This window comes from Pagrus major, chromosome 20 (assembly GCF_040436345.1).
Source record: "Pagrus major chromosome 20, Pma_NU_1.0".
NCBI lineage: Eukaryota > Metazoa > Chordata > Actinopteri > Spariformes > Sparidae > Pagrus > Pagrus major.
The window spans coordinates 12,875,623-12,894,362 of record NC_133234.1 but is presented as its reverse complement, the minus strand read 5'-3'; the positions used below and the strand labels follow the sequence as shown (position 1 = coordinate 12,894,362).

General features: G+C 41.5%; 1 protein-coding gene across 4 annotated transcripts in view; it reads left to right on the top strand.

Annotated features, from left to right (window-relative positions):
* The window catches only part of LOC141015388 (uncharacterized), a 53,158-nt gene that overhangs the window by 1,185 nt on the left and 33,233 nt on the right, over positions 1-18,740 (top strand). For all 4 annotated transcript variants that reach the window (XM_073489449.1, XM_073489451.1, XM_073489447.1 and 1 more), the window contains exons 2-3: positions 1,929-2,006; positions 4,907-4,972. In XM_073489449.1, coding sequence (XP_073345550.1) covers positions 1,929-2,006; positions 4,907-4,972 — 144 coding nt within the window. The remainder of the gene's footprint in view (positions 1-1,928; positions 2,007-4,906; positions 4,973-18,740) is intronic.

The window sequence follows — 18,740 nt, the reverse complement described above, 5'->3', positions numbered from 1 at the left end:
TCATTGATGCCCAAATTAGCATAAAAGTTGACTCCTAAGGCACTGAGGGTGTGTAAATCATAAATAAAGATATTCCACTAACAGTCCGTGCTGGGCTGTGTTGTTGATGTTGGCCTGAATGGTGGCTCCAGGTCACACTGAGCTCTGTTGTGATCATTCATCTTGGTAAGCTGTTTAATGGGATAGGTTAAGTTAAGTCACCTGTACCCAGGTAGGCATCATCTATGAGTAACTGCGTGTCTTCGTCATGGCTGCGCGAGGACTAACATTTGGCTAGCACTGTGCACATTTTCCTCCTCCATGATTAATAGCTTCTGTGTTGGAATGGAAACAGTCTCGAGGTTATTTCTCAGTGGAATTTCTCTCACACTGGCTATCAAACTTTTCCTTTTATGACTAAAAGGTTATCATCTGGTGTCAGAGGCTGAACACCCTGAACAGGATGGCCATGTTGTTCGACGTGCCTTGAAGTCCTGTGAATCCAATTCTGTGAATATTTACTTCCAGAACTTTTTTTCATCCCTTTAGCCGACCCACCGACTCACCACTCGGAGGCCCACGCAATCATTGCAGTATCACTTAGTCACTTATGATGGGTTTGGGGCATGGACACACACAGATACACTCAAATGACTTCGCTTAACCACTGGAGGGTAAAAAATGACCTAGATTCATTTCGTCTATTCCTCTCTCCCAGGAGGACTTGCCATCCGGGCTGCTGTCAGGTCATGTGAGGAGCGATGGGACATTTTTCTCGATGTTCCTCCTTAGGCTTTAGACTCCTTTTTCCACATGCAAGGAGGAGGCTAGTGTCTCAGCATTAGTGTGATTCCCACTCAACCGCTCTTTTCCGCAGTCCCATTATCAAATAACTCATCTGCAAGGTGCTTTTCCTGTGTGCAGTCGCCTCTCAGGTTGCCTTTCAGAAATTGGATGTTTCTCGTGCAAGTCTGCACAAACTCTTGACTGTCCAAGGTTACATTTACAGGCTTATGTCTGAAAATTCCTGTTGTGTTATTTTGTTCACAGAGTCACTCAGCCGAGAAATGTGCTGCACGTCCTGTAATCAAAGTGAAAGAGGATTTTATGCTGGATTATACTCGGCTTTACATGGGATGAAGTTATGACTGTAATCAAAACCACTGATAGAGGGACATAGAGGTGCCAGGCGGCTGTAAATGTCAGAGCTTTTCCAACTTGATTTGCAGACCACTGTTCCATAGTCTTGGGAGTGCAGCTGAATTACGTAAGGTGCTTAATTTGTTAAGCTCTTTAGGTGTAGGTGAGATTTGAGTGTAAATAGATTCAGTCAAATTTGCGCTCCTGTGAACACAACCCTGCAGTGGTTATGCAGGACTTCTTTGGCTCAGCAAACAAATGCTGACTACTAGTATGGCTACAGTTCAAATTTGAACCAGAACTATTTAAGAAAGACTGCCAGGCCAACTTGCATTTCTCAAGTTTGAATTGCAAATCTGTGTAGCCACAGAAGCTCTCAGGCTCTGCGCTCTCTCCTGTTTCTCATCCACTGTTTTTCTTGCTAACTTCTGCCTCTCGCTGCCCCCTCCACCCACCAGTCCACCCACTTAGAGGATCAGAGGGAAAATCATGTGTGTTAGCCTTTCCTTTTTTTTCTTTTTCCAGGACAGCATGGTGCTCTGGGACACGGCCAGCTGGAGAATGTAGCCCGCAGTCAACTCAAGGCAGCTAGTGACTAATACACACTTTTCTGGTGTTAATCTAACGTGTGTGTGTCAGTGCCACATACTGTCTGATATCGGGCCACCATTTGTAGCCTAAACGAGGGACTAGCCTCCAGTTATATCTGCAGTGAATTAAATGTGCATAATTGAGCTGCTGATCGATAAGTTAGTGTGCCTGTTGTAGTGTTTACTTTCAATGCTTTAATTGTGTTTTATCCTCACCAGGCAAAACCTATATATGGAGGATGGTTGCTGCTGGCACCAGAGGGAACGAATTTTGACAATCCCCTGCACAGATCCCGGGTAAGTGGTTCCTTTGCTGGACATGATTATGTTCCGAATGGGATAATGGGTTTTTAACTTCCTTTTAATGGAGTAACTTGTGTTGGAGCTTCATGAAAACAAAATCATAACCTCTTGACCATTTCGCAGTATGTCTCAGGTGGAATGACGTTATTTTAAGTGTAAGCATATAGACATTTACATACATAGGATACAGAAACCAATATAATCACTCCTGCAATATGATTTTGTAGAAAAAATGTACCTAGAATCAAGCTTATACATGGCCCTGCAAATTTGGATGTATTTTAATAAGCTGTCTGTGTTTTTATTGTTCATCAAATTGCTCTGAAAGTGATCCCAAAGGTATTCAGTGTTTCCCACAGACGGGCTGTGTAGTAGTAGACGAGAGGGGCAAAGCGTGGGCTGATTGTCACCTAGTTAATCAATCGTAGATGGTGTCACTCCCTCAAAAAAAAAAGCCTGTCAAATGCTTAAATGGGTCGACAAATATTGTTGGCCGGCCCGCCCAAGTAAACTGTATGTGTTGGAAACATTGTTATTGTTCGCCTAGGGCATTTTAGTTATAGTTGTGGTGTGGACTCTGCCATTCTCTTGAGTTAGAACTATTTTTAAAAAGATGTGTTTGTAATTATTGTTAGTTATTGTTCTTGGTTCAGGTGTCAGTTAAAAATTTGTAGTGTTGTAACAGTAATTAACCTTGTTGGCGTCTCAAAGTATACCGTGTTGGGAACTGAGGGAACTGGGCCTGAAAAGTCAACGAAAAGTAGATGTTTAAGAAGGTGCTGGAGCACTGTTGAAAAAAGGAAATTGGCTTACATAGCCCTTCCTTTGATTTTATTATCCATTCTGGCACTCATTTGACATCTGACAAACAGGAGGTCTGGTTGTTGTGGCTCCGGCCGCTGTGTCATGGATTCAGCAGCTTCCTGTGGGAGGCTTGGCCCTCTATCAGAAGAAGCCTCTTTCTTAGGCAATAATGAGCCTAATATTGACTTTTATTTCACGAATTGTGCTCCCCTAAGCATCATGTAACGGGAGCCCCGCTCTGTTGCACCGCTTCCTTTATCAGCTCCCACATTATACTGTGGTGGTGCATCCCAAGAAGGAGTCTAGAGAATGTGGGGGAGGAGAAGGAAAAGTCCCAGTTCTCACAGCCACACTGATGGCTTCCATATGGGGTTTTTGGGGAAAAGCACCTCTGGATCCTTCAACTCAAACTACTGTCAACAGTCTGCTGCTGCTTTAACATAATCACTGATGTGCTCTGCCTATTCTTACAATCTTTTTTTTCACTGTAGGGGTATAATTGGTGGCCTGTACGTAGTGCTGAGGTGAGCAGGTTGGTCAGGTTTTGACTGACCAACAAGCAAATAACAGAGAAGAAGAGCTGACACATTGGATGAGTCCTGTTTTAGGACCACTTTAGTCTGACAGGTTGTGGTTGGTTGTTCTACTCTATCCATCAAAAACACTGCAGAATTGATCTTTAGAAGCCCCTCTATCACCTTTTAATGGATATGGCTGTATTGTCCTTTTTAGCATAACCTGTGAGGCCTATCAGTGCCCCTATTGAGACCTTCAGATGGCTTTTAGGTTACAAAGCACTTCTCAATATTTCATGGATTGGGCTCAGTTGGAATCTGAGCCCAGGATATTTAACACTGAGACAAAACGGTGCATTAAGATAAGGGGAGGCAGTGGAGAGGATATCAGGTCAATAGAGAAATTGAGGATGAAGGATGGAAGGAGATAAATGGAGTCTGGCAACACATCATTTTGACAAATATTGGCAGAAATGCCTTTCTAACCAAGAGATAAATTGGAATAAAATTCTATTTGACCTTGTAGTTTCAGAAATATGATAGGCTTTATCTTTCTCAGTATGCTGGGGTCCACTATATGGATTTTGTTCAGCTGATACTGATAATTACCAGCTTCCCCTGGCCGATACTGATTAGATAACCGTTAATTTCACATTTTTGTATATTAAAAAGAAATTCCGAGTCCTACCCTGTAGTTTATGCACATCTGTGGGCAAGAAATGCTGTATCTCACAAGCATAGTAAGCAATGATAGATGATTTAATATTCCATCCTAATTAGATTTGTTGTGTTAAAAGTAGACTTTTCCCCTCCTCTTGAAACCCTTGCAGAACATGTATTGTAAATTGCCCTTGTATTGTCTTTCTCCAAAACTGAAAACACCGGCAACAACTTCTTCTTCCGCTACTTCTCCTTCTTCTTCTCCTTCTCCTCATTCTTCTTCTCCTTCGTCGTCTTCATGTTCTCTATATATATTGGCAGATGGCAAACCGACTTCAGTCAATGAAAGCAGTTTTACTTCATATTATTGGCTCTATATATCTGCGCAGACGTGGGCATTGTTAATGTTACCATAAGTGTAATATTGTGTACTCCTGTGAAAGCTAGGACATAATAAAAGGGGGTTTCCTGTTCTGTTGTCTCATACAAAACTGAAAACTTTTCCACTGAAGCATGACAAAAAATTTATTCCAACTAACTTGTGTGTGCTGAAAGTGTGCCAAGAACTGTGTTGGCACTGCATGACAATTGTTTCTCAGAGACTTGCTCGTCCTTTTGTATTTACTGTTTGTCCTGTATGTGTGTGCATCAGTGGTATGGCTATGTCTTATCTTATAGGCTGATGTGTATGGTATATAAGAATCAATATTTTAATTGGGACATTTATAGATTTTTTTTTTTACAGGTTCAATGAAGAATCTCTAGCTTTATGAACTAAGTATCTGTCCCTACATAAACTGTCATGGCTAAAATTAGCTAATTACTCATAAATAACAGCTTTCAAACCCTGTGCTAAATGTTTGCTTCATCTAGTATAAAGTTCTAATGCTGAATTTCTCTTTTTTTTTTATACAGAAATGGCAAAGGAGGTTCTTCATCCTTTACGAGCATGGCTTACTTCGCTATGCCCTGGACGAAATGGTGAGTGAAAGCTTTGCTGTCTATTGATTTCCTGTATAATACATCCCATGACAGTCATTGTCTTGTTAAGTACTTTTGACTTGACTAAACATTGGACGTGTTTTGATAGTTAAGGTTGACTTGTAGTTCACTCTAGTATTTTTAGTAGCATTTTGGTTTGTCTGAAGAATAGATGGAGGCTGTGATGGGTTCATTGCCTCAGTGTTAACACCAGTTCTCTCTTACTTACAACAGAGTATTTTGTTTGTGTTAGTGTTAAACACTAAGCTAACCAGCACGGTGGTGACTAAAGGGATGAAGTGACACCACATGGTGTTGATCCTAAAAGTCATGTGCTTAGCTGTGTGTTTGTTTTAGTGGCTAACGCACTTATTATGCAAGAGCCCCGTGGTTACTTCCTGTTCTGAGAGAAAAACTGGAAAACAACCTAACACCAGGAAGATGAATGTCTTTTGTGATCTTAATTGGTGCCAATAGTTGAATACTCATAAACCTATTAATTAGACGGTCTCTTTCATGTTTTTGTAGCTCACTTCTTAAAATACTAGGCTATATCGTTTGTCTGTTCTGTTATACTGCAGCACAAGGCCGTGCTGAATATTGATTGACCCAAAGCAGTGCTCGACAGTTTTTCTAAACGTGGGATGTGCTTTGAAATGAGGTGAAAGCAGAAGTAGTTGAAACAGCACTTGCTTTGTTGCTTTTGACCCTTTCATACTGTATGTGGCATTCTCTGGCAGAGGAGAGGGATGCTGAGAGGTTTTATGTAATAGAAGCAGCAGGACCTCTGATGCTGTGTAGCTTTGTTTTCTTTGCTGTGCCCTTTGGGGTCATTTCATTCCCCCTATAGAAATGTGTTACATAGCAAGGCAGAGAGGGTATTTTTCTTTTTAAACTAAGAATTTTATCATACAAAACATGTCAAAAAGTGCTGTACAAGCCTTGGAAGGGCGAATGATGTGTTTACTGGAAGAGACAATGGAAAGAGGCGGATGTCGTCCATCCATTCATCGGTCTCTCTGGATGTCACTCTTCATCTTTTCATCTCCTCTCTGAATGAAGGATCAAAAGGAGAGAGGGGGTAGCAAGGGTCTGGAGCTGGAAATATCAAGTGATACTAAATATAGAACCTACTTCACACCGAGTGCATTAGAATAATTGTTTTGTGTTGAATAAGCAGCTGTACAAACTTGGCTAACTGGTATACATGTCTGGCACTCATTTTTGTGGACAAAGATGTCGGGTTAGAAGCTGTGAGTGGCAGTATATGATTTTATAATTTCTTTTGGACAGTAAAGGTAACACATTAAATATATTTAGTGTAGAAACATTGTGAAGCTTCTATAAATATTAATATCACCAGAGCAGTGAGTGTATGACTGATTTCATATAGAGAGCCAAAGTCACACCCCTTCCAGTCGAAGGGTGTGGTCTGGGACCTAAAAACTTTGTATAGTAGTGAATGGAAAGAGACAAATCATGTTTTGATCCCACTTGAATTGCGACCTGAAATACATATACGTTTGTCAATTAAAAAGATAATTTTTCAACTTCAGAAAGTCTGTTTGTAATAAAACTAATAAAAATGGCATTGGTGGCCATGTTGGTGTTGGTGACGTGTTGAGTGAGACAATGCAGTTCACTGAGCAGTTTAACACAAGGCTAGATGGTCTTCTTAATTCACAAACATCATATGCGTAGTTCATGGCACAACTCAAACGGGATCAAAAATGTATTTGTCTCTTCCCATTAACTACTGTACAATCTTTTTCCAAAATAAGGCAGGGGCAGGGGCAGGGGCGTGACTTTGGCAATCTATTAGTGATCAAAGCCAAGTGGTTGGTTTAGTTTAATTTAAGCAGCTTTGAAATTATTACAACATTTGTGCTGTGATGACAACATTATAATCTAAACTTTATTGCACTATTGATGTGTTGTCAGTTAATCACCCATACTGGTTGATATTGTTTTGAAATTTGATACCTATCTGTGCATCGTATGCATACCACATGCAGTTAAAATGTTCAGTGCAAAATGTTTCAGATGGCTACAATCAACATTAAATACAAGAAAGACACTGACATTAACATCAATTTGAATGCTGTATTGTGAATGACATCAGGTCAAAACTAAAGACTGCCAGCTTTCGCCAGTATATCATTGCTCCAGACCACATCAGAGCCCCCATCTGAGAGCACTGGCTGGGGTTGTAGATGAGGAGGTGCCCCTCTGTTTTCCTCTCGCCCTAGTTTTATGGCTCTTGTGTCTTTGGCTCTAACCAAACCCAGATGGGCTGCGGTCCCAATCTTCAGGATGTGGCACGGCTCTGGGGGAAAGGAATGGTTTAGTAAAGGCTTGGGAGAGCCATCGATTTGGGGTTGCCCACCTACGGTGAACACCCAACACTGCACACCACCGCCATCATTTTATGCTAAGAGCGGCGGTGGCTTTGAAGAGCCATTATGTGCAAGAGACAAGTGGTAAAAAGAAGAAAATGTAGCTGCAGGAATAGCAAGATAAAGAGAAAATGTGTTCTGACTGGAAGGATGGAGAGGATGAATAGCTGAAAATGTTGGCCTGCATAGAAAATGTGCTGCCATGCAAGGCTAATGTGTGAGTGCTGTTTTCGTGGATAGTTCTTGGCATAGGTCTCCAAAGAAGGGACTTGAAATGTGTTGTGTCTAAGCTAGTTCACTGCATTCTAGCACTTAACATTTTATTGGCTGCAAACATGGAAATAAGATAAATTTTCTCACAAAGTCCTCTGTCAATTCGTTCTCCAGTACAAGCTAGATTTTCCCAGAGCAGCCCAATGCAGTTATTTCAGTGGAGCGTTACCAAGGCAACATGTTTTGTCCCATTGTCCATGGTATGTGAAACATGGGACAGTTATTCTCTGTTTTGTGGAGAGCTCTTGCTGTCTCTGTCCTGACTGTATGGACACCGGACAGAACACTCTGGAAGCAAAGCACGAGTGTGTGGGCTGAAGCTGTCTCTAGGCTCAGTCATATGGTGAGCAAGCCTTTCTACAGTAGCTGTAGAAAAAACACCAGACACAGCATTGAAACAAATGTGCAAGGCTGGATTGGACAGAGTTGTAGTTTCTGCTGAGCTACACATGTTTCTGTGTGTGTGAGTGAATGCACCTGGGACCGAGGGTGCTTGACTACTGAGGCTATGTCAGGAACAGGTGTTGCAAGGTTCAAGAAACCTTAGATTTAAACTGACTTGAGCTTGAGCTAACACTGTTCAGAGAGGTCTTATAATCCGTTAGTGGCAAAAGAAGCTAAATGAACAACATGATCAGTGGCTACTCATACACAACAGCGTGATTAAGTTGTTTAAGTGATGTGAGAAACACACATACACACAAAAAAGTCCATTAACACCTTGTGGTGAGGGCAGGTATGTGGGTGTAAAGGACTCTCCAGCGGCACAAAGCCACTTTAATGACGTCAGTGTGAGTTAAAATGATCAGCACCCACGCTATAATAACTGCTTCGCTATACGGTCCTAAATACCACACACAGCACCTAGCTTCTGTTGACCTTGCTTTGAACTGTTTGTAACCTATTCTTACTGACACACACACACACACACACACACACACACACACAGACACACACCCCTCATCATATGATCTAGATTTTTTTCTTTGCAGTGTCTCAATCTCTGATGTGGTCTCTGAGCTCACACTGACTCACAGCCTGAATTTTGTTTTACATCCTTGGATTAAGGAGGCTTTTTATTGAAACGCTTTAATTGCTGTTGATGGAGGATTGTGTGCAATATTATCTCACTTTATTTGGAGGACACTGTAGAAAAAGATGGGACACTTTGTCTTCTCATGCTTGTATGTTAATGTTTTTTAGTTCAAACGGAACAAGCACAGTATACCTGTAAATAAAATGAGGCAGCCTCTTAGGTTGCATTACACAGAAGGCCCATTCAGAGACACTTGAAATGCATTTGCTTTTAGACTGTCTTGCCTGCAGTCGACTGTCTGTATCACAGCCATATCCCCTGTTATTCAAAGTAGAACATGATGTTCTCATGACGTTTTAGTTGTTGAAGTCATTCTCATTTCATCTTAGCTCAATTAATTTCTTGCGTGTTTACTGGAATTCAAATAGTGGACTCCTGCCCCATAGCGGTGTCCAAGAAGTGAGAGCGTTTTGACAAACTTCCTTCCATTTCCCACACATTTGTGCATTCTTGTAACTTGAGGCACACCATTCAACTGCTTCTCTCCTGAATCTTCCAGACAGGACCATACACAACCTCAGCCCAAGTGTTTGCCCTCAGACTCATGAGACCTTTTGACATGCTGAAACATGCATTAACCTTCTCCCTTTTCTAACCCTGTGAAACATGAAATTGCAGGCTATTTTTAACAATTTTTGAGTAGCTTTTGTCTCGTGTTGGTTTGGGAATGAGGAGAGCTTTCTAGGGGATGGATGAGTGGGCAGGGCCTCTGAGTTGTGTTGTTGCCTCCGGGCACTCTGTGCAAGGAGTAAGTGGAGGCTGACCACCCCACCCCATCAAATTAAGGATACTTATAGTGGGAGCTCCAGTCTTCCACTCACAGCAAGCCATGAGAAACAGAGGGGAAGTAAAGACTGCCTGGAGTAGACAAGTTTGTGTTACAGTACGAGATGGAGAGACGGAAAGGTGAAAGAATTAGAGGTGGGCAGATTTGGGAAAGAAGCGGATGACTTAGGTGTTGGTTGCAGGTTGTATTAAAAAGACTCTGTACATCTTCCATTTTGGATCATTGTGGACTGTTTACTAAGTGTGGGACCTGGGTGAGGCGTGTGTTGGTTTTATAGAGATACGGTGCGTGAGAGTCTTCTTTAACCCCTGCCCTTCCTTCCCCATGTTTCCAGTAGGAACTGATCTGCTGGAATGTAAACAGCCATGGATTACAGTGGGGTCACTGTTCCCATTGCACAAAGCCACAAAACCATGGGAACAGCCATTCATACAGCTTGTAATCATCAGGGTCTACAACACTGTAACTGCCACTCAAACTAATGGCAACCCCACATCCTAAAGCTGACGCCCACTGTAGTGTATTTATAAAGAGCATTCCCTTGTTTTTGTTTTCATCCACCGAACTGGGGATTTTTTGTGGATTTTTTTTTCCCAGTTTGGAATTCCCAATTCCCTGTGCACTGATGACATTGTCACTGCCATGTGTGCTGTTGGCAGGGGGAGGCTGACCGCAATGAACTAAAGTGCAAGGGTGCAATGGGCAGGGTGCTTATCATCTCCAGTTTTAGCAACCAGCCAGTAGAGCCCCTTTCACACACAAATTCCTACCTAGAAATTGTCTGGACATTACCTGGAGGAGCTGTAATGTAATGTGAATGTAAATGTCCAAATCATTTGGTTCAGACACTAAACACCTCGGCAGCTGCCGTGTACAAAGTCCAGGAATAAACAGGTTATTAACCAATTAAATTGTTAGACCACTGTATAATTCTGCGGCAGATACACCCAAATACATGAAGCATTGCTATCAATGCAAAACAGTCATCATTACAGATGAGTCCTCCTCCTCCTCCTCCTCCTCCTCCTCCTCCTCCTGTGTGCTCTAAGCGCCTAACCAAGCCTAAACAAACCAAGAGGTGAGAACATGTCTGACAGGGACAATCTCCTAATTTGTGCTAAATGTGTGAAAGGGCAACTGACAACGTCTGTATAATCAGGTCCGCACATTGATCTGAGTTCATGTGTGGAAACGGCTTAGGAGTCAAAAGTGCAGTGACAAATATTTTACATATGAGGTAATGAGGTCGCATGAAGAAACTGCATGTTGCACCCGATGGCTGGCTACCAGGTTGGCAGTATACACCCTCCCCAGGCTGTCAAACTATTCAACAGCACTGCAGTGCATAGGGAATAAAATGACTGGTAATGCTTTTTAGACAGTTCCCTTGGCTGGTCCTCTGTGCAGTGACGCATTAGGCCACCTCATGAGCACAAGATCCAGTGTGAACATGTCATTTTGTGGGAGCACAGGTCTTAAAAGCACTGTACCACACCCACTGCTTTCCTGTAAAGTTTTATCAGGACTGTAATGTAGAGGTGTCATCAGAAAACATGGTGCCTTATTATTTCTAGCCTTGTAACTTAAGACAGGACTATATTTATTTTTTCTTTCTATACGCTAAAGCAATTTGTCAAGCCCAACTGAGCTCTAGAAAAATCAGACCAAAACACCTTGGTAGTCTGAAGTGATCATACATCCTTACTTCTAAAGGCAGAGGTTATTATCCACCAGCTCCCAATGATCGCTAATCAAGGGCCTTGCTGTCCTCCAGTGACCCAGTATGCATGTCCACTTTCCAATGAGACTTGAGTTGACCATTAGAAGGAGAGTATGATTAAGCCTACTACACTGGAAGAAGGGCAAGGTTACATTTTCATTTGATAAATGACCAGTCTGACTGTCTTCTGGCCTTTTGATCTGACTTCCCAGTGTATTCTTATCTGGGCTCTTTAGTTTTTGCCTTGGCTTTAGTCACCACATCGTCCCGGATGTGGCTAAGATAATAATCTTATCTCGTCCACTTGTTCACTATCTGAATACTTCAATCTCTTTAGTCAAAAGTACAGTAACCCTGTCTGGCTCAGGGCCAAGTCTTTAAACTTTAAACTCCCAAGCTTGTCCTGAGTGTGAGCCACTATTCTACATGGAACTACTTTGGTCACTTTTATTGTCTTTAAACGTGTAATTTAAAGCATTTTAGTTTCATTGGTGTACAGACACACACAGCGACCTGCCAGGAAACATAATCCCAGCTGATTTGAAACTAAACTTAAGTGGTGTTTTGTGCTTGTCCTAAACTCTCAAGGATCAAATGTGAAGGACAGGGAGACATTTTCATGCTTTCTCACTAAATCCCCCCTCACCCACTCCTATTCACCATTTATTGTGTGTGTGTGTGTGTTCCATCGCCAAAAGGCTTAATGAGGCTAAAAATAATGGCTGTCAAATTACACTTATTAAATTCAAATTACAGTCAATAAAACAGCATTGTTCTCCAGCGTGCACACTCAGGACACACAGAAGAGACGACTAAGCTGTTCCCATTTGATTGGATGAGCAGAAAGTGCTCCCATTGACATGTATTGACCTGGAAATGCACAGACAAATTGGTGCAAGTCAGACCAAAATCCAAGGCACTTTGGAAAACCTCTCACCTCAATAAATAGGCTTTTGTCTTCTCTTATCATATCAAAAATGAAAACTTTTCACAGCATTAAACCTCTGTTTATAGGGCTCTACTTAGACCTTAAGTAATGTAAGCTGTAACAAGTTGGGAGACAGTCCTACTGGTCAACCCTCCGGTCTATTATTATATTAGTGCTCACTCTTGCGTGAGCCTGTGGACAGGAGCTTTTAACACAGGGCACTAGGTCTATCATCACCTTGAGGAAAATAGTACTATTTCTCTCATAGAAAATGTTTTCTCATAAGGTATCAGTTTTCTGCTGATGTGGGATTCCAGTTAATGGTGAACTTGGACTCTTTTGATTTTTTTCTTGGTAAAAATGATTGCCATGTTGGGTTGAGCAAAAGGCTTGATGGCGGTCCACTGTTGCGCCATGGTTAGTCCTCAAAAGGCTCCTTTTTTTCAGCATGTCTTTTTACCATCCTTCCCTTTGTACCCTCCTTCATTTTCTTGTTCTTTTTAATGATTTCCAGCTATTCATTATTCAGAGAAAGGCCGGCTCCAGGAGGCTTTGGCTAAACCAGTGTCCACTCTCGCTTGCATGGCCCTCACTTTTACTTTCCCATTACTCAGTCCGATTCACTTTCCCTTCCTTTTACCTCCTCGTTTTCTCTTATTCTGCCACTCTGTCGTATCTCTGCCTTTCATTCCAGTTCTCACTGGCCAATAAATCATTTGTGTTGGAGAGAGCAGCCAGCAGTATTGTGTAACTTCTCTCCCCCCAAACCCTCCCTTGTCTATAAAGCCAAACATTGCCTGACAGACTGCTCGCTCAGTTTGTTCTAAACACTAGACCAGGACACTCACAAAAGGTTTCATTTAAAGCATCAGGGTGAGGGGTTGGCCAGCCCTGAGACAGGCACTAATAAAAAAGTGGGGTAGGTGGGTAGGTGTCTGCATGTGTGATGGTGGGGGGTGAAGGGACACTGAGAGACATTTCCAATTTAGTTTGTATAAAGTATGTTGAGGTAATATTTGTCATTTAAATAAAGATTTGCCTACATGCTTCATGGTCTTAAGCTTGTGGGGACGGATGGCAGAGTTGATTAGTTACATCACTGCAGTAAGACGTCTCAGTTGGATGAAGTCCAGCTGTAAGCTGGCCTGAGACTGGGTGTCTAATGGATTGCTGCCTTGTGATGGCCCGCAGTAGTCACAGCTGCAGTTGCACGTCTTTCAGAGTTGCAACAGGTGCAGGTGTATTGGATGGCCTTTAACCTTTCACCTCAGCTTGGCGACCTGCCAATCCAGCCACCTGTTTAAGTCACGGTTCTGCAGCCGAGATATTTTTAGAAAGAAAGAAAGTGCAGCCTTGGAATTGAGTCTGGTGATGCTTCACATGAGGACATTAACAAGGGTAAAACATATATGCCATGGTAGTTGTATTTAGATAGAGAATATTTGATATGCAGGTGAAAAAAATCTCCCACTAGAAGCTTTTACAACCATTTTTGGGCCTTATTTCATCTGTAGGTCTTGCTTGTAAAATCCACATAACCTGCAACTTAAGTATGTTGGCTTGTTGCTAATTGTTGTTGGGTGAGCCACTCGCTCTTTAATAACCCACTCCAGCTTCCTCAGGACCTGGCCCAAAATTCTCATTTCAAGCAGCCATGGACTGGCCTACATCCAGCCTCAGCACCTAATCAGCTTAGTGCTCTCTACTCAGTGCTTTTTCTCGGTTTTAACGAGAAAGCAACAAAAAATGCCCTCTCTACTTAAATAAACTGCAGTCCTTTTGAAATGGTAAATGGTCTTGCAAGGTGCCACCCTGCTCATCAGGAGCGACAGCATATCCTATCAAAAGCGTCCGACGATATTTCTATGCTCGGCTTTTCACATACACACAAAATGATAGAACAGCTCAGTATCTTTACCAAAGATACTTCAGCGTGCAGCTGGGGGATATGGGAGTCGAACCACTTAAATCATGAATAAGCACAGAAGTTATGAAAGGGGCAATAAGCTTTTCTAGATATCAGCAGAAGAGTCACAACTTGAAAACCAAGAAAGCCATCTTTCTTGTTTTCATTAACTTCGAGCTCTTCTTGCATACAGCAACATAATTGTGTTCAGGTAATACTTACACATCTTTGGCTAGATGATTACCTGAAAAACACTAAAATATATGCGTATCTGAACCAGAGTATAAACTGTAAATCTTCTCAGTTGTATCTGATTGTTTGTATTCTCTGTTTTTCCATTGATATAAATGAACCTCAGTATCTTTTGAGCTCCAACCAAATATTGTATGTAGCACTGATTATAACTGTCATGTACTAATACGTCTCTGGTTTAACCTGTATTTATGAATTACTTGGTGTTATTTTTATGAAAAGTTCTTGTCTTTGCTGTATTGTGTTAAGACAATATCTGATGATTTTGTGAAATGATTAAATGCTCTTCAGAAAAACATTTATCCTAATGAAAGTAAAGAATGTGAAAAGTATTATTTGTGTATTAGCACAGAAACCTGGGTATTACATTGGTACTAGTTTGAATCTTAACCTGTCCACATACAGAAATCTGAAAATGAATTTGGGTTCTTTTACCTGATGAATCGTCTCTAAGCCACTAAAGTTATCTGCTGTCAGCACTGTTTGGTCAGGTTCACTGTTAAACCCGCAGACCTGGGCGTGTAGGAAGCTGCTCCTCTGCCCTGTGGAAAAATAGCTAGCTCCAAAACTGAGGTATTAGCTGAATTCCCAAAGGAACATTTTCCTATCCCTCCCCCATTTTCCCTTCCCTTCTGCCTGATGGGCTAATTTGCATTGACTTAGCAAAGCTTTGGCAGATTTTCAGTCATTATCAAGAGTTAGTGGAAGCCTGACTGCAGGTCTTGGATAGTTTCTTCATAGTGTAGACTGTGTTGCAGAAAATGTGTTAATGGAGTGAATGATATTTATATACTGCTGGGATTTTGATTAAAATAGTTTGTATTAGGACCCTGTGACTTTACAATTGCCACAGCATATAATGGGTGTCTATTCACCTTGGCCTACTTTCCAAAGTGCTGTGTCAGAGCACACCGTATGGGACGCTGCAGCAATCCAGACACTGCTGTTTTGAAACACACTGTGATCTTGGAGCAACTGCTTTTTTGCAGTGGAGACTAAAAGTTGATCCAAGAGCTGCAACTCTAAGATTCTGTGCTCTAGAATTCAATGAGTGAGTGGCACTGTATTTGAGAGAACGTTAAGCTAGTTGAAGAACAACACTGGTTAAAAGAAGTGTTGTAAATTTGTCACCTGTCCAGTTTGTAGGGCATCCAGTGGTAATCATTATTGGAAAAGGAGCAGCTGCAATGAGCTTATTAGTTTTAGTTAGGGCATAAAGCCGCGTTTACAGCAAGCAGACAAGTTCAGTTCATTTTGTCACATATTATTTTTACATTTCCATTGGTAAAAGTTGTGGACCATCAGAACCACTCTCTTCTGTTCCCTTTTTCCGTCACCTTTCTGACAAAGTACCCATAGCACACATATCCGGGACTTAAAGGTAGATCTAGAAAGACTGCAGCCAACAGAATCCTCACCTTTGCACAAGACTACAGACTACACTCCAGCCTGTTATATTTTGTCCTGAAAATGCTGGCCTGCAACTATGTGTTAGTTTTTTGGGGTTTTTTTTTTTAGAGCTCCTTTTGCAAGAAAGTTGAGTGAGAATTATAAAATACCTGCAGGGCTGTCATTCTTAAACATGTTGGAAACGTTATTCCTATACAACCACAGACTGTTCGTTCTAACCAATGGAGCACTGATATCTATTTTAAAAATCACTTTCAGAACTGACAGAGCAGAAAAAACACGTACACTAATTCATGTGCTTCTGCTGTTTGCATTTCAACAAGACATTAGCCTGATATCTGCAGACAGATGGCTAGCTTACATTAGCTTACCCAACTGCAGGGGCAAACTGAACAAAATAGAATCGGCACACTGTTCTGTCGATTCTCTGTTTACAAGAAGCAATGCCTTGTCAACAAACACCTCTTGGAGTTACAACAATCCAGTAAACTGCAGCAGATGCTTATGTAGAGTTGCAAAGTAGGATGAGCTTTTTCAGGCGGAAGTAAAACTGCCACAGTTCCTTTTCTCCCATAGACAATGTAACATGATTTACAGTTGAAGCTCTTCTACAACTTTGATCAGCATATATCTCTTCAGTTAAATCAACTGCAATCAGAAAAAAGTAGATATAAGCACAAAAAAATGTGAAGTACAAGTTAATGCTGACTCCAGAGGATTCAGCAAGAAAACAAATCTTAAAATGTTGTGTTATGTGCCGCTAACGGCAGGTGAAAGCTATTACTATGTTAAGAAAACTGATTTTAGTATCTCCAACTTAAATCAATCCATCTTTTTGGGGCTAATATTGTGCACTGTTCTGTCAACAAATTCAACATCAAACTGTTTTGAATTTGTTATGCTCTAATTCACACCTCTGGGCAGCTGGGCTGCTCTGGCTCAGTTGGTAGAGTGGTTGTCCAATAGTCAGAAGGTCAATGGTTTGATCCCCAGCCTCTGTAGGCTCCATGTCGGAGTGTCCTTGGGCAAGACTGAACTCCAAAATTGTTTCCGGTGGTGGTAGCCTCTGCCACCAGTGTATAAATGTGTGTGTGAATGAGTGAAGGGTGACTTTAAGTGGTCAGTAAGACTAGAAAAGGGCTAAATAAATGCAGTCAGTTTTTCCTTCTACTGTGACTTACTGCTTCTCCATGGCAACGGTGGAAAAGTCTAATAGATATTGTGGAATTTTTTATTCTCCTCCATGCCAAAATAATTTTAAAACTGGGTTTCACAGAAACAAAACTTAAATTAAAACCAGTAGCCATAACATAAACTTATAGAATAGGAATGGGAGAGTCCATTGTTTCTACATTCAGTAAAGTTTCTGATATTGATTTTAAGGAGAAATTGAAATGTAAATAAACACTGATTTGGGAATAACCAGCAGCCTCTACCAGTTCACGATTCATGCAAAATCCCATTAGTTAGATATATCGCTCAGCCCTGTTTAGCAATGGCTATACAGTCTGTAAGGAGTGGAACGTAATAAACTGAACTAATAAGCAGGAGCAAGCAGACATAATGGAGTATAGTAGAGACAGTAACATGGAAAGAAGCAGCTTTGATGAATATTAAAGGGTGTTGAATGGCAAAGAAAGGAAAAAGTTACAAGTCTGGGAAACCACACACACTCACAATAATTCTCCTTAGACGGTCTGAAGAGCCAAGGAAACATGACACAACTCGATCGCAGCACCTGTTTCTCCAGCCGGCCCATCTACCCTGTCACCACCCAGACAGAGACTGACTGATTTCTCACACTCTGTCTGTCTTACAGTTATTCATTTATTATTGTTATATACATTACATAAACACAACATTACTTCTAGTACTACAAACTACTAGAAAGCTCATTTATTATCATTTATTCATCGTTTATTTATTCTACCCTGGAGCGGGAAAGATTTGGCTTAAGTAGCTTGAGTACGGTTGCATCTGATTGACCGATAGCACAATATGAGCTTCCATTTCAAATGAATCCTGCTGTACTAGCAGAGAGAACTACTCTTCATCCTCCAACTCTCCCTCATCTTCCTCCTCCTCTGCATTTGTCGACTGCTGGCCTCCTAACACAAGCATTCAGCCACCCACATCCTCTCACCATTCTCTGAAAGACGCAGCACTGCTACCACCCACAGTCCTCTTTGAAATACCTGGTACAGTTATGTGTGAAATGTGTGTTGATTTCATGTTATAATTGCTCATTCTTCTCAGAATATTGTGCTGAGACAGTGCTCTCGCAGTTAACCTTCACTGCAGTACTGTTGCTGCGTAACCAGGCTTAGAGCTGATGCCTTTACTGTAGCATTCATCTGAACATCTTGAATGCATACCAGTGGAATGAGGTGTATCTGAGAATGCCTGGATGACTGTACTTGGCCTTGCAACAGAGATGTCAGATATCCACCATATGGCTTTTTATAGAGCTATATGTTTGTCTAAAGTACAGGCAGGGGTTAGGGTTGGTATTATAGCTGAGGCAAAGGTAAATATTGTGTGTGATTGCACTGGCTTAACATAGTCTCAATATTGTGATAAAATTAAAGGACCGTGAGGGACAGTGATGATTGTAATCTTGTCTATGACCAATCTGTCAGCTCTGGTTCCTAGCCTGATTGCTATGTATATCTTTGTTTGTATGATTATTGTGGACTTAAAAAGGAAAGAGAGAGAGACAGTTTGATATTCCTATGTAGCAGGACGAGAGGTGACTCCATCTGTCTGGCACCTGAGGACATTTCCCCGCAGCTGGTTGTTGGCATGCTCACTGGTATCAAAAATGTGTGTTTACCTCTGTTGTCCTAAGTTGCTAAGGAAAGATTTATTGCATAATTGCTGTTATCGGTTATGAGCAGACTGGATGTTGGACCCCGAAGAGACCTGATCTAGGCCGTGTTCGTGAGTCAGGATGAAGCGGTGCCAGTTCATCAGCTTTCCTCTTGGCTTCCATGTCTTTAA